The sequence below is a fragment of the Gallus gallus genome, chromosome 3 (assembly GCF_016699485.2).
Source record: "Gallus gallus isolate bGalGal1 chromosome 3, bGalGal1.mat.broiler.GRCg7b, whole genome shotgun sequence".
NCBI classification, from domain to species: Eukaryota; Metazoa; Chordata; class Aves; order Galliformes; family Phasianidae; genus Gallus; species Gallus gallus.
Window position 1 is genome coordinate 45,003,672 of NC_052534.1, and position 14,835 is coordinate 45,018,506.

General features: G+C 42.3%; 2 protein-coding genes across 17 annotated transcripts in view; one reads left to right on the forward strand and one right to left on the reverse strand.

Annotated features, from left to right (window-relative positions):
• The window catches only part of MAP3K4 (mitogen-activated protein kinase kinase kinase 4), an 89,557-nt gene that overhangs the window by 68,789 nt on the left and 5,933 nt on the right, over positions 1-14,835 (reverse strand). For 6 of the 13 annotated variants that reach the window (XR_005858704.2, XM_040698147.2, XM_040698146.2 and 3 more), the window contains exons 2-3: positions 14,519-14,658; positions 4,396-4,649 (exon numbers count right to left, since the gene is read on the reverse strand). Coding sequence is in view for 8 of the 13 variants with exons in the window: in XM_040698147.2 (XP_040554081.1) it covers positions 4,396-4,523 (128 nt within the window). In the remaining 5 variants the exon portion in view is untranslated. Of the gene's footprint in view, positions 1-32; positions 187-456; positions 811-1,190; positions 1,384-1,407; positions 1,650-4,395; positions 4,650-14,518; positions 14,659-14,835 lie in introns of those variants that run through there. The other 7 variants (XM_046939188.1, XM_046939191.1, XM_015284321.4 and 4 more) reach the window with 6 other exon arrangements.
• LOC107053028 lies at positions 177-14,624 on the forward strand. Of its 4 annotated transcripts, none has more exons than XM_046939196.1 (3): positions 177-1,150; positions 2,782-2,813; positions 14,606-14,624. In XM_046939196.1, exons 1-3 carry the CDS (start codon positions 796-798, stop codon positions 14,606-14,608), a joined length of 390 nt encoding a protein of 129 aa, XP_046795152.1. In that variant the 5' UTR covers positions 177-795; the 3' UTR covers positions 14,609-14,624. The 4 variants fall into 4 exon arrangements, 3 of the variants coding, with proteins under 3 accessions (XP_046795152.1, XP_046795150.1, XP_046795151.1); XM_046939194.1 differs by lacking the exon at positions 14,606-14,624 and adding an exon at positions 7,796-10,284; XM_046939195.1 differs by lacking the exons at positions 2,782-2,813; positions 14,606-14,624 and adding an exon at positions 9,231-10,284.

Sequence of the window (14,835 nt, forward strand, 5' to 3'; positions counted from 1 at the left end):
TGCATGCGTTGCCCCACACCAATTAAGACTACCTAATTGTTTTGCGACGTTTCCTTCCCACCCACCAGCTCACTCCGAAATAACTAATTCTGTTTTCATTCGCCGGGTGAAGTTGCCACCACACCATCCACACCCACATCCGACTCACATAAACTGCCTGTTAATAAGCAGAATCCAGCAGAGGTCAGAAATGGCCCCAGACAGGAAATGCCTGGGTGTATTCCAGCCAGGCGCTGCACTGCTCCTCTACACGAAGGCAGCCCGGGTCCAGGGTCACGCTGCTGTGCAAACTTCACTTGAAAGCATTTTCCGCTTAACTTGCACTATCGTTCCTCGAAGCTACTGTAAGAAGGGACCTCGACACTTACACGTCCACTCGGCCTGCTGGCCCTCGTAATTAGATCTTTATCTGCAATTAGATACTGCAGAAGTATTTCAGAAAAAACTTTTCCATACCTCCCGCTTCTGCCTTTCCCCGCGACCTAAGAAAAGCGGATCGTTAAAATACATCCGCGAAAACCGGCCGTTATTCAGCCCCGTAGCCTCAACGCAAACTGAGAGCACCCCCACGTCCCCTTTCGTCCCTCCGGAGCAGAAGAGCAGCTCAGAAGGCGCGGGGCACACCTGGAGCGCGCCGCCCGCCTCCAGCCCTGCACAACTCATCGATCACCCGAGCGCTTCCAAACGCTTCCTGAATGCCTCCTAGCGAGGAGCGAAGCGCATCAACAGGATGTTATTTAAAAAAAAGAGAGAGAGAAAGAGAAATAAGCGCCAGCGAACTACCAACTCGGACTTATGCAACACTTCTGCAGCCGGTTAGAAACCTGCACCCCCACCTCACAGCAGGGCACACACACGCGGGGTCAGCCCGCGCACACAACGCCGCCGCTGTGTGGGAGCCCTTCGCGGAGCCGCACCTCCCGACGAGGATGCCGGCAGCCGCGATGCGATGCGATGCGATGCGATGCGATGCGATGTGACGCTCCGACCCCGCCAACCACCCCCAGCAGCCGCTCGCAGCGCTCCCGCTCCCTCCCCCCCCCCCACAGCCCACAGTCCCCGCTCCGGCAAAAGTTCTCTCGAGAGCCGTCCCGGAGAGCACCTCACAACGCCGGTCAGCTCCGCTGCCCGACAGGGGGGAGGAGGCGAGGTACTGCTAATTGCCGAGCGCCCACAAAGCGCTGCCTTACCCACCGCAGCCGCTAGAGATTTCTTATCGGCGCGCTTGCTGGCTCGGTGGTCGCGGTGCGAAAGCGCTGAGGCTGCACAGCCGGAGCTCCGTGCACGACGAGCACCCGCCGCCCTGCAGCAGGGTTCGGCACCCGCCCGCCGCGCAGCCACAATCTGGCAGCCGCCGGCCCGCGCTCCCCGCACGCAGCTCCCTATTTGGCAGCGCCCGGCACTGACCTCCCCGGCGGCGGCGGCGGCGGCTCCTCCATGGCGGCGGCGGCAGGGAGCAGTGCGGCGACGTCTCTCATGCATGCACCGAGGCCGCCATGGCGGCGGATCGCAGTGCGCGGCCCGACCCGGCCCGCTACGGCGCCGGAGGTGCAGCGGCGGAGGAGGGGACGGGGGTGGGAGCTCTACCCGGCTGCAGGGACCCGGCCGCCAAGAGCCGCCCGCGCGGCCGCCATCTTGGAATCAGCCTCACAGGGCAGCGAAGCCGGGAGCATCGCTACGGCGCGCGAGGAGGGACTCGCCGAGCCACAGGCGCTCTCTGCGCCGCGGCCGGATGGGTGCGGAGGAGGCAGCGCTCCCCGCCCGGGACGCGCGCTGCTCTCCGTCCCCCTGCCGCCCGCCCTCTGGCCGGAGGCGGGCGGTGGGAGCGGGGCGTTGTCGTCTGCGAGACCGAGGGGCGGCGGAGGGGGTGCTGCCCGAGGTTCGCGACCCGGCCCCGGACGGGAGGGCGGCGGCGCGGGGCGCCGGGAGGACTCGATTCGTGCGGCAGCTGATGAGCCAGCCGGTTTACGCGGGTTGTTTGGGGTGCCGGGAGATGCAGGGAGCTGCCGTGCCGGCGCTTGTCGGCCTCCCGGCGGGATGAGTAACCCCGGGTTGTCCCACGACAGCCTGCCGTGAGGTGGCTCTCACCAAGGCACGGGGGGGGATGCAGCCCTGCCTCACGCTGCAGTATTATGCACGTTGTTTCTTCGGGTTTTTGAGGAAACCACGTTGATCAGCGTGCTCGCTTGTTCCCTGTTGGTTATCTCAGAGCTACCGTCCGTCAGGTGGTTTACAGAACTGTTCCTGACACCTGCAATCCACTGTGAGCGAGCAGCATGGACGTTAGCATCCAGGGACAGAGGGAAAGTCAAAGTTAGTGATTACTGCGAGGAAGGCTGCAGGATTTACCTGAATATTTACCATCTCTGGGTGCTTGGGTGATGACCTACACGTGCAGAGGTTGGAGCCACCCAAATAGTTCAAAGCCATCTGGAAGGCTGGAGGCCCTGCAATGACTTCTGTTCTCACAGAAGAACAGTCATGAGAGAGCAGTTATATGCACGGGGGGTGGGGTGTGGGGGAAAGCTGGCTTCATGCTCCTGGAACAGCTTGTTTCATTTTAGAAACATTCTAAAGCCTACAGCAGTGCTGTTTATCGGCTTAAAACAAAGACCTGAAGCCACATGATCCATTTGGAAATATAGGGAGGAAAAATGTAATTTCCTGAACTACATCTATAACTTGGCTGAAATATGGGCTAACGCCCTTCAAATGCAGAGAAATGCAACAGGCTGGTTAAATATTCCAGTTGGTGAGAGCCTCGTCTTTTATATTTTACAGGACCAGAGGAAGAGCAGCAAACCCTGGCACTGGTAATACAAGTTCAAATATTGTGTTATTTCTGAAGAGTGACATTTGAACTCAGAAAGGACTGGAATCAGTGCTCACTTAATTCCTCAATTAAATTAACTATACATTTATACAGATTTCTTTCATTGCATGGCAGTGGCTTTTAGCATTATTTTCAGCTATCGTATGGGTCATCATCTGATACCAGTCACTGTAATATTGTGTTAGAAACATGTTTTTCTTAACTAGCAAAAAATACATATATACATCTGATGTCTTATGCCATGGAGGTGATGATGTGATAGTGTGGATGTGCTGACACTGCAGGGGCACATGACAGAGGTGGAAATGGGGACTTCCCACCACTACTACTTCCTACGAATGTGTAGATGGTTTACTGAGGTAAATCAGGGTTCACTGCAGCCTCTCAAATGGGGAGATCCAGAAAAAAAATTTCCAGCATGCCTCTTTCCCTTTCCTGACAGGGCAACCCAGCATCACATTTCTGTGGGGTACCAATGGAGAGCATGCTAAAACTACAAATAATGCCAAGCAAGGCAAGACTGTAACTTTGATATAACAGCACTTCCTTGCGTACTGTAGGCCATAGTGAGCAACATAGCTGCTGGCATCAAGAGGAGAGAGTGTAAATCTCTCTCCTTATCTCCTTAACAGAGGAGATTTATGAAAGGCCTGCAGAGAACACAGATGGGCAGGAAAAAGGATTCAGGAGCGTATGGAGCTGATGACACAGGAAACAGCTGATGAAATAAGACTGTCAGAGCCTATCTGTAGATGATATTTAGACATGAAAAATTAAAGAAATTGCAGAGATCTTACAAAAATTGATACATATGAAGTTCTTTTAGTGATTCTGTCTTCATTTAGGGAATGTTCTGTTATATCAAAGGCTCGATGACTGCCAGTTTGTGAGTCTAAGTATACCGAAAGTGCACAGGTGCATGAAAATTGATAAAGTTATTCGGTTTGATTCTACTGCTGAAACTGAGACCGGTACAAAGAGAAGAGACATCACAATAAATGATGTACCAGAAAAATGAGTTAAAACATTTGAAATTTTAATGGATTTTAACACCTGAGGTGGCAGTTAATTATGACTCTAGAATTATAATATCAGTCAGGACTGTGCCTGCAAGTGTACTTCTGTCATCTGAGAGTTCTACAGCTATATACAAGAAAAAAAAGTAATAAGCAAAAGAAAGATACAGTCTGTGTAAATATTTAAATGAGTTATAAAAATATCTTTCAAGTTGTTTCTCTCAGTAACTGTCACAGGCTCAAACTTTCATACTTAGTAATCAAATGGTCATTCGCTATGAATCCGCATGCAAAAATAGTATCCTGGACAATAACAGTTTTGTAGATTTAGGTTTTCTTTCCAATAAATTATTTCATTTCCACAAAAGCAAAGGGAAGTTAATTAAATGTAGTCCCACCCTCAGCAGCAGACACTGGAAAGCAGCCTGTTAGATACAATTAGTCCAGCTCTAGTTAAATCTGCTGAAGATAGAATTGGCATTTTTCTTGGCCATAGGTTAGAAATGCTCTTCTGCAGACCTATGAAGAATAAAGCATGAACCATACCTGCATTTGATATGTGGAAGACCATGTGACAACATTTCTTTCTTATGTAGATATTGCAGATATTCACCCCAGAGCCAGAATAAAATACCAAGATGCATTTCTACCTGGAAATATGCAGATTCATCCATCTACAGTTTTGTTGCTTTCAGAGAAGATCAGGATGTTTGGCGTGGGTTTTTTTTGAAAGAAAGAGGACTCTGTTTTCAGTCTCATATAGCTTGAGCTTTGCTCCAATTGAATTGAAGTGTGAACCTCTGAAAGAAATTAAGGAATCACACTGTTCAATCGTCTGTTAACCACTGTGATTCATTCACTTCAGAAGCTTGCATAATAACTGCCAAAGCTTGTTCAGCAGCATGATTTAACAGCCACGCTATAATAGGAGCCAGTGAGCTTGATGGAGGTAGAGTATTTCTGTCCAAACACTGTCATCTCACATGCTGCGTGTCAGATCACACAGGGCCTGATATCATTGACTCATCACTATTAGAGGAGTATTTGTAAGTAACAGTAGCATGAAGTCAGAAACGTTCCTGGCATTACTGTTTTATCACTTCAACTCTGTTTTTTTGTTGTTGTTGTTGGTTGTTTTGTTTGTTTTTTTTTTTTGTACTTCCTGTCCTAAAAAGCAACTGTCTGCAGCCATTATTATAACAATATGACCCACATGAGAGGAGGATGAACCTGAGTTGTGCTTAAAGCAGTGTGATTTTGGTGTGTAGAGCTGGCTGTGGGGCTTAGTGCCTGTACTGCTAGGCAGAGCTACAATCACTGACAGATACTCAAAGTTACCTAGAGACTGAGAGTGGAAATGACCATCTTTAGATATAGAGAGACTCAAAACATTTTCCGTGGCTACAGTAGCTCCTGTCTCCCCAACAACTTACTTTAGACCTGTTAATAAAGCCTGAGCTGAATTTAGTACAGCTGGAACATATCAGCGTGAGTCCATTTAAAGCTAACTTGGTTCCACTTCGTTCCTCTTAATCACACTATAATTCTTTCCCCAACTGTATTATAGACATACTCAGCAACCAACCATGGGATATTTTTAAAGAAGGCCAAGATCATGGCAGTGCTTTGTCTGTGTTTGAGTTTGATATAATATAATAACATATTCAAAGAAGCTCCACTGGAGAATTGAGGCCTATCCTCTGAAGCCACATTTTATAGACCTAGAGCATAGCCGGTTGCTTTCTATGTATATTTGGCAGTGCAATTTAGTGCCTCATCGCATGTAACACTAGGTATTTTTGTGGACTTTGCGTGTCTGAACACTTGCTTATATTAAAAGTTTTCGAGATGCTATTTGTTTTTTTTTAACAGCTCAGAAAACAATTTAGAAGTTCCATACTCTGTCTTTTAAAATAACTGGTTGTGCATCTGAGATTCTTCCTACAACTGCCTTACAGCAGCTGCAAAACAGCTGTGAGATCTATATCAAGCTTTCCTGCCTAGAAATACCTTCTACAATTCTGGTCCACTGTTCCTCCTTCGAACAGCTTTGTGTAAAGTGAGAGTAGTCACAGGAAAGCAGTGTAGCTGGTATATTCCTTCATCTCAGTAGATCGTGGCTTTTGCATCAGCTCTATGACATTATAAGCAACTATGAGAAGATTTTAATCTTCATTTAATGTTAATCTCTGCAAACATTTACATACGTATCAATTCATTTATATAATAGGCGTATTGAAATCAATGGGACAGCCCCAAGAGAGTAGTTACTCATATATACAGCAATGTTTAGAGGATCTGTTTCCACCTTCTGCTCTGAATCATCTGGAGTAATTTAACACCCATGATTTCACAAGGTGAATTTATCTGTCATGATTTAATCCTGTTGATAGTTCAGGCACTAATGTATTCTCCCCTTGTCACAGTACACCCCTGTCTGAAGGATGACAAGTTTGTATCTCATTCTACAACTCCTGCTGTCTCAAATTCCTCTGTGTTGCTGTCTTACCTTACACTACATCTCTATCCACTTCATTAGTTTAAAAAAAAAAAAACAAACTGTTACCTCATTATGAACATTACTATTTTCATCCTTCTAAATAATGGTACACATCGATCCCTTATGTTATTTCAGTGCATTCCAAGTTTTTTATTCTCATTTGCATCTTGTTCCCTATCATTATTTTTATAATTGTTTTAAGTCTCCTCATCGTCACAGGTACTGGTGATTATTTTAAGACACATCCTTGGTAGGAAATATAGCACACAGCACTTGAAATAAGTGTTGAATGATATGAGCTAATCTGCTTTCCTGGCAACAGGAATCTCTCCAGCTACAGCCAGTTGAGGAATCCAGTTTATGACCCTTGTACCACGGAGCTAAGGTCTCTGTGACGCACTCCGCTGAGCAGCTGCAGAAGACAGAGCATCTGCACATTTAGCACCTTTATGAGCCAGTTTGAAAAGAGACCTGGAAGTTAGTTATGAATGTTACTTCTGAAGCTTTCCTAGACTAACGTAACAGAAAACTATAAAGGAAGATTTTGAAAGACCTATGCAAAACTTGTCAAAATTAACAGCTCTTTCCTCAATTTTTCTTTACTTTCCCTCCTGACTTTCAACTAAACAAAACTCATATCCTATACAATTTTAAAGAGTCTCTTTCCCCTACCCACTATGTATATATATTCACACATCCTTCTCTAAAGAATCAGATGTAAAGGTATCACACAGCATTTGTTTGACCTACTTAGTACCTTTAACTGAGATGAGAGATCCCTAGGATCTCCATGTATGTTATAAATCCAAACCGGTTGTTGCCCAGGCGATGAATTGTAAGGCAAAGTTTTAGGCCTGTTTGCTTGACTGACAATTACTCTGTCTAGCGATATGTCTTCTCCAGGACAGATTCCTGAATCCTGAAACTCAAAACAGCTTCGAGGAGCTCTTACTTCTCAAAAGCATGAAGCTTACCCCATTTATGCCTTTTTTGTGTCATCCTCCTTCCTGTCCCCCATCTGCCTGAATAACATACATGCATCCAGTACAGTTGCAGAAGCTGCACACAGCAAGCAGAATTGCCTCTGTACACAGCTTGAAAAACTTCTGTCTTTTGGCAATGGACCCCCTGTGAATTTCTCTTTCCTCTGTAATCCTGTTATCTCACAGATGACATAAGAGTTCTTTCTTTCTCATTTGTTGACAAGAAAATATGTTACATATAAAGGAAATATAATCTATTTTCATTATGTTGACTAGCATGTGACTTTAGAATCACCTACGTAACCTTGATTTGGAAAAAGGAAAATCAATTTTTGCAAAATCTGAGAACTATTGTTAGGTTTTGTTTTAATGTAACTGTTTTCTATAACCATAGCAACGGTTTTATTGAAAGTGTGCTGTTTATAATTATTGAAAGGGTGCATCATTTTGCTTTTTTTCCTAGGCTCATAATTGTCCAAAGATCTTCAAAATAATAGTTTCCAGATTCAGGCCTCCTCCAAGAAAAAGATTTGCCCTAATTTGTACAAAGAGCATCTAACAATTTCAGATCTCATTCATGTCCTCTCATTCCCAAGGAAAAAATAAAATAAAAAGATGGATTGTTTTCCCTCTTTTTTTTTTTCCTACAAGAATTAAAAAAAAGAAGAAAAAGAAAGAAAAGTGACTTTGAATTAGTTTGAGTGAAGAACACGTGAGAAAAAAACATCATTCACTGAGATAACCATGCACGCATCTGTAACCCAGTTGAAGGGCAGTGCAGTCACCACTTCACAGTCACATACTGAAGCTAAGGGAAGAGCAGACTGCCAAGGAAATACCTATTCCTAATGCATCTGCCAAAGGAACGTTCAGTAATACAATCTGAGGCAGCAGTGTTAATTAACAAGAATTATATGTTTATACTGGTTTTGTTTAAAGCACAAAGATAAGGTTCTTATTACATTTATGGATGTAGTGTTAGTCTTACCTATATATGACAGTGTTGTCACTGATACATCGTGGCAGTATTCTACGTGAGACCAAAAAAAAAAACCCCCAAAATCCAAAGAGAAAGCTTTTTAAGTGATATCACCAATTTTAACTAATTCTTATTTTAAAACATTATGTATCCCAAACACAACTTGTAACCGTGTTCTGTTTTTCTTAGCACTGCACATGCCTTTGCAATTGTTTGGGTTTTTTTAAGATGATTGGTATTGTCACCTTTGGGTGGATCTCACTGTGACTGTGAGGATAAAACAGACTTTGTTTTTTTTTAAGAGTAGCTGCACTTTAAACAGATTCAGATCCATAGCTGTTGCTTGCTACTATAGTGATAATCAGAAATAGAAACAAAGGTGACAAAGTTTTCTTAGTTCTTGTTTTTAACCAAGGAAAATAGAATTAAAGTGTGTTGATGGAGAACGGGATGTCTCTTGAAGCTGAGGATCTGTCATTGCTCAGATCTTCCTCTCTTACAGGCTGAGTGTTGTTACATGTTTTTAACCCTGTTTCTGATGTTTATCCATATTTTGAAGTCTAGATTTCTTCCTTCTTAACCTAGACAGAGACAGTAGTCAATTAGCCCTGCAACTTAGGCTGGACATTAAGACACTAATATAAAGCATCCTGAACTCACTTGGAAGACTCCAGCTTTCTAACTGTTCATGGACATTTTGCAAAGCTAGGAAAAACTGCTTATCTGGAGATTCAGCAAACAGATTTAAATTGGGTGAGCACACATTATTCTTTTGGTAGTTCTGGAGAGGGACTGCTGACGAGCTTGCTTGTTCACCTGTTGGAAGCATTCAGTCTAGGTCAGTTACAAAACTTTATCACACATTGTGTAACTGCAACATGCCTGCATGAGATCATAGAATTATTTATCTTCTAACTAGCTCTTCAGATGGACACTAACACTTTAGATGGACCTTTGAGCCATAGCCCATTTGGAGTGGATCCATCAGTGACCCATCAAGAACATTAATGGCATGGAGCATCTGACATCTGAGGAGAAGCTGAGAGACATGTAATGTTCAGCCTGGAGGACAGAAGGCTCTGGAAGGATCTTACCAAAGTGAACAAATACTTGATGTCTGGGAGTGATGCCCAGTGAAAAGGACAAGAGGCAATGGGCACAGACTGGAACACGGGAAATTCTGTTCAAACATGAGAAAAACTTTCCTTGCCACTAGGTTGGCTGAGCAACAGCACAGGTTGCTTAGAGAGGTTATGGAGTTTCCATCCTTGGAGATATACAAAACTCCACTAATTGTGGCCCTAAACAACATGCTCCAGCTGACCCCTGTTTCGAGGAGGGGGCTGGGGTAAGATGATTTTCAGAGGTACTCATCCACATCAGCCATTTTGTGATTCAGTGATCCAACTGATCTCATAAATGCTTTTCAATTACAAGCAAACTCCAATACACTGTAAAATAAAACTATTTAAAAGCACACAGCACCACAAAACTTTTGTTATCATTTACAGTTCTCTCACAAATTATGTGTTTTGTTGGTCTGTTGTTGTTCTTTGCTTTTTAAATTATGGATCTTAAATAGAAAGCAGCTGAAGATACAAATTAAATTACTCTTAAATATATCATCATTCACACTGCTGTTAAGTAGCCACTTCTTCTGCATATTAAATAGTAACTTCTTGTCAGAAGAAGGTGCATAAAGACTGTTTACATAAGATATAAGGACAGCTTTGTTGGAAAACCTTTTTCTCCTCCTTTACAAAGTTGTGTAGTTTCCTACTGATGAAGTTTTACAGTCAGGCTGACCATCCTGCCTTTTCTGTATTTTATGCCTGAGCTGTTAGTAAGCTGTTTTAAGAAACTCTTACAGAAAAATTAACATCAACCATGTATTTTGCTTTCATAATTCAATTAATGAAAAAAACTTGATATTCAAATTTCATAAATAATAAATATTGCATTTTACATGTCCAATAAATCAAGTCTGTCTGATGCGTTTTAATTATCACACTGTCTGTATTCAAATAATAATCTGCAAGTGTGCTTAGTGTGGAAAGTACCTAAAATTTATCTATGCTACTAATATTATCCAGTTACCTTTCATGCTACATTTATTATAGCTATTCCAAATGTCCATGCCATACCCACAACAGCCTACCAACAAGAGCGCCAAATAAGAGGATTTCACTGTGAATGGATCCCTCTCCTGGAGCCACTAGCTCAGAAAGGGAAGTTCTGTATGTGTAATCAGTTGTCTAAAGAGGGTAAGGGCAGAGCTATCAAAATTACTCTCTGATGCAATACAGTAAGTATGAGTCTCCTAGAAAGCTGCAAGTTGCAGGTGTCACAGTCACAGCCAGTAGGATTACCATGACAGAGCCCCAGTTCCTCTAAACTGTAAGGTCAGATGATCTTTATATTAATTTTAAATATTTCTGCCTGAGGAAGCAGTAACAAGCAAGCAGTCTTTTAAATGTGAAAACAAAGGTCTTTTCTATTTGAGCACTGACAATTTTGTCCACAGCTTGTGGAATGCTACTAGCAATTTTTAATGCAAACCACAAGTAGATTACTAGCTTAACAACCACAGAGCCTTATAATCATGTATAAATCTCAGGATTCAGCATGAAACCATCATGTTGGTGATCAGAGTTTTAGAAGCTGATTATGAAAATGTGTCTCTTTGCATATAAAAATAATCTGAAAGACAGCCTAAAATGTACAGTATCTGTGTTGAAAACCACAGAAAGAATCAGCCAGCTTACCTACATGATGTTACAAAGTAGATCTGCTTGTCTTTCTACCTGGCTCTCTTAATATATTTCATTCTTTGCCTCTATTTTAAATTTTAATTTAGAGAGAGACATTTAGAAAGATATACTTGTCATATAATATGGATGGGGGAAAATTAAGAAATATCCTTAGGTAAGTATAATTACAGCCACAATATGTCCCATCCAGATGTGATATTAAATGGTAGGTCCTGTTAGCAATTGTTGGTATATAAAGCAGAAACAGAAAGCATAGAACAGACTAAGAAAGAGGATAGTGTACATGCTGCTTTTCTAGTGTAAACTGAGCATTATACCAGCCTGGTTGAAGTATTCGTTTAACAATTGTCGACTGGAGTAAACTTAGTAGCTATTTTTCAAAGCAAGAAGCCTACCTTCAAAATAACTAATTGCAAATTAATTTATGTCATTAATTACAACATTTATATGAACTATTCTTCTCACTTCTGTATACTTCTTGATTTTTCTGCTCCATTTGCTTGGATTACTTGACGCTTTGTTCAATAGCACTCTTACTTTTTAGAGAGTGCTCTTTATTTCTTATGATCTGCAAAGCTGAAAAAGGGTTTCTTAGTGTATTTATATTGGGTATAAACTGGCAGAACAATACATACAGCTCCAGCAGCACTTGTGAGTGCAACTGAATCTCTTCCCATTGCAGTATGAAACTAATAAAGTGCATTTTCTACCAGAATAGCTAAATCAATAATTGAGCTGATACTGACGTACCTTATAGACACTTATCATTAGCTTACTGTGAAATTTGCATTTATTGTGCATGCAAATAGGGGAAACGTGCATTCTTATCTATAGAATAAGACCCAGTTTCAGTGCCAAGAAGCCACACGTCCTTTTGCCAAGAGCAAAGAACTCAGCTGCATGGGTTGCCCAGCCTAATTGTCAACGTTTAGCCAACTGCATACTCCCCATCTGCCAACCACATTATCAGAGCAGTACCTGGACTCCTTGGCTATAAACTGAAGTCTGCATGTTCTCCTTAGTACCACCACCAACCCTAATATCCAAGGTTCTTTTTTCTTTAAAGAGCTAGATAGGGAAAGAAATCTTTCTAAACCCTTAGACTCCATCTAAGTAAGAAAGATAATTAACATTTTTCAGTCTGGCTCAAGATCATTAAACCAAGATAGCCTGTTTTGCATGAAAAGCAAAGGTACAGAGAGAATTGCTAGGCCCACTATCTCTGAACATATTTGCAAATGTATGTAGACATGCATTTAATCTGCGTTTAGTAGGGCTAAGCCTCAATTAAAACATACACAAAATCAAAGACCTGCAAATTCAGCAGTGACCTGGCAAGAAATCCCTGTGGCTTTTCAGGAGGATGAGGTCACTGCAGATGGACGGACACATCCTAGACCAGCTCATTTTTGCTGCAGGCCTCTTTGCTCCTGTTCTGTAAAGCCCTGACTTGCCATGAGCCTGACAGAGAACTGCACTGCAGGGCTTCTCCTTGTCTCTTCTTTGCTCAAATGCTCCATCTCCTCACCTCCATGTGTAGCAGCAGCATAGCTCACTGACTTGACTTTCAGGTTATTGTGATGTGAGTCATAAGCATGCTACATGCTGCATTATATCTGCAAGGGTAAGAGAAAGGACAATACGACTTTTGCTCTTGGTTGAACTTCAACAAAGCCACAGGAAGAAAACTCCAGAGTAAATTGTTTAGGGACTCTGGTTCTCTCTCCCTGGCTCCCTAGTATAGTTGCAGGACAATTCAAGTTACACCTGTTTAGGGAAGGTGTAACCTCTGACTTGGGCTGCCTAGCTGGCTCAACAAGCAGGAACGGGTCAGGGTGATGCAAGCCCTGCCCATGCCCTTCCCTGCCAGACTATTTGTTCCCTCATAGGTATCAAGCAGACTGCCACTTTTAAGTGTGGGAGTAAAAGAGGCACACAGCCTTCTTTGAGAGCTACTGACAAAAATAGCCTGGCATTATTACAGTATTTTTAGTATGTTTAGTAATTTTATTTAGGTGAAAGGATACCAGTATAAGGCAAAATATGGAATTCAGGAGAGCAAGCAGAAAATAGAACAGCTGTTTGGTAAATGACTGCTGAACCAATAATTGACTATTATGGTGCTAGAACAATTTAATTGCTGCCAAAAACCAGTTGAGAGCCTTGCAGTAGTAAAGGATGCTAGAAGGAAGAAGGGAAGCTTGCTAATCTCTACTGGTGAAAAGGCCAATGTATTCATTGTGCATGGAATTTGTTTTTGAGGTGTTTCCAGGAAAAGTATAGTAATGAATAAAGTGTGCTTCATCCACAAAAATATATTCCCAAGTGCTCTTAGAAGTGAAACAGTCACCAGCTCTTATGACACTGATTGCCTAAAAATGGATCCTTTCAAGAGAAGGAGGACAATAAACCATTCTTGCAGGAAAACTCAGTTGCTAACAACATTAGCCAAGTTTAAAATTTGTTAGAGAGTGGGAGGTGAGGATGTACAAAATCATACTGGGCTTAAGGTTACAACCGGACAAGCAGTGTATTATTTTCCTTTCACTGGACAAAGTCAAATCCTTGTCCTGTTTATGAGCTGCCTATTAACAGCTTTTAAAATTGCAAAACAAAAGCCTTTCCAAATGCGTCACAAATTGAAATTACTTGTACAAAACATTCATCAAACAAGTTTAAGCTAATGCCTGTTGCAAATATTCCTTGGAGTATTTGACATTTGTGCTATGATATTTGTGTTCTGAGTGACATTCATTATACATTTATGCTGCATGAGCAAGTGCTTCTCCGCTCAGAAGACTGCTGCTGTTCTGCACTGGGTTGGCTAATGTACAAGGAGCCACTGTGTTCCCCTTCTGCCAAAGCTCTGAAAACAAGGGAAGGTGGGAGATGAATGGTGCGTTGGTCAGTCCTGTGCTGGTCTGCTTGGTCAGTGGTGATATTCCCCTTTTTGATTAAAGAAATTTCAGCTACCAGGATGGCACACACATTGGCAGATAAGCAAAGAAAGTCTCTTGACAGTTCTTAAAGAGCTAATAGGAGATAAGAATGCAAGGATTTTATTTTACACTGCTTCCAAGGTTTCCATTTGTACCAAAGCATAAGGAAGAATTCTTTAAGTCCTGGCTCTATGAGCCTGCAAATATAAACTCAGATTGAACTTCTATTTTCAGTTTTGAAGTAAAAAGCCTGAAGACATGATCCAGAGACATTCTAAAGTTTCAGTAGGCAAAACAGACAGCAAACAAAAAAGGATCTACGTACTAAGGCCAGCCTCCTCATTCTGGGGACCTGAATCATGACTTCTGAATGCTTGAGTTAGCAATTCTGTTTTTAGCAGTGAACAAAATGTTCAAAAATAGCTTCTCACTATTTGTATAGCTATATTTATGCTTGCTAAAAGCCATGCTAAGCTGTTAAAAAAAGAAACCCAAACCTTGGCAGTTAGCAGAGCGTGTCCACAGAGATCAATGTGCAACAGTGCCTCTTGAAAATGAAGTTCTCAACTCTTTCTTCTCTGCAGTGAATTGGACTGATGGGCTGCTCTGAAGAACTCCTCCTCTTCTACTACTTTTCCTGAAAGCAAGAGCATAGAAATTGAACTTCCAACAAAGCAGGTTCACCAGGCAAGATAAATATGTCCTTTTTAAAGTGAAAACCTGAGATCTCAGAACTTACATAATTGGAAAACTGTATAAAGTGTTCCTGATAGAATGCAGACAAGTCTTAACCAATTACCTGCATTTCCTACTC

Coding starts and splice junctions, on each gene's coding strand:
- LOC107053028 (XM_046939194.1), top strand. CDS start 796: ATGCAACACTTCTGCAGCCGGTTAGAAACCTGCACCCCCACCTCACAG. Junction 1,151..2,781: donor GACAGGGGGGAGGAGGCGAG/GTACTGCTAATT, acceptor TATATTTTACAG/GACCAGAGGAAGAGCAGCAA. Junction 2,814..7,795: donor AGCAGCAAACCCTGGCACTG/GTAATACAAGTT, acceptor TTTTTTTCCTAG/GCTCATAATTGTCCAAAGAT.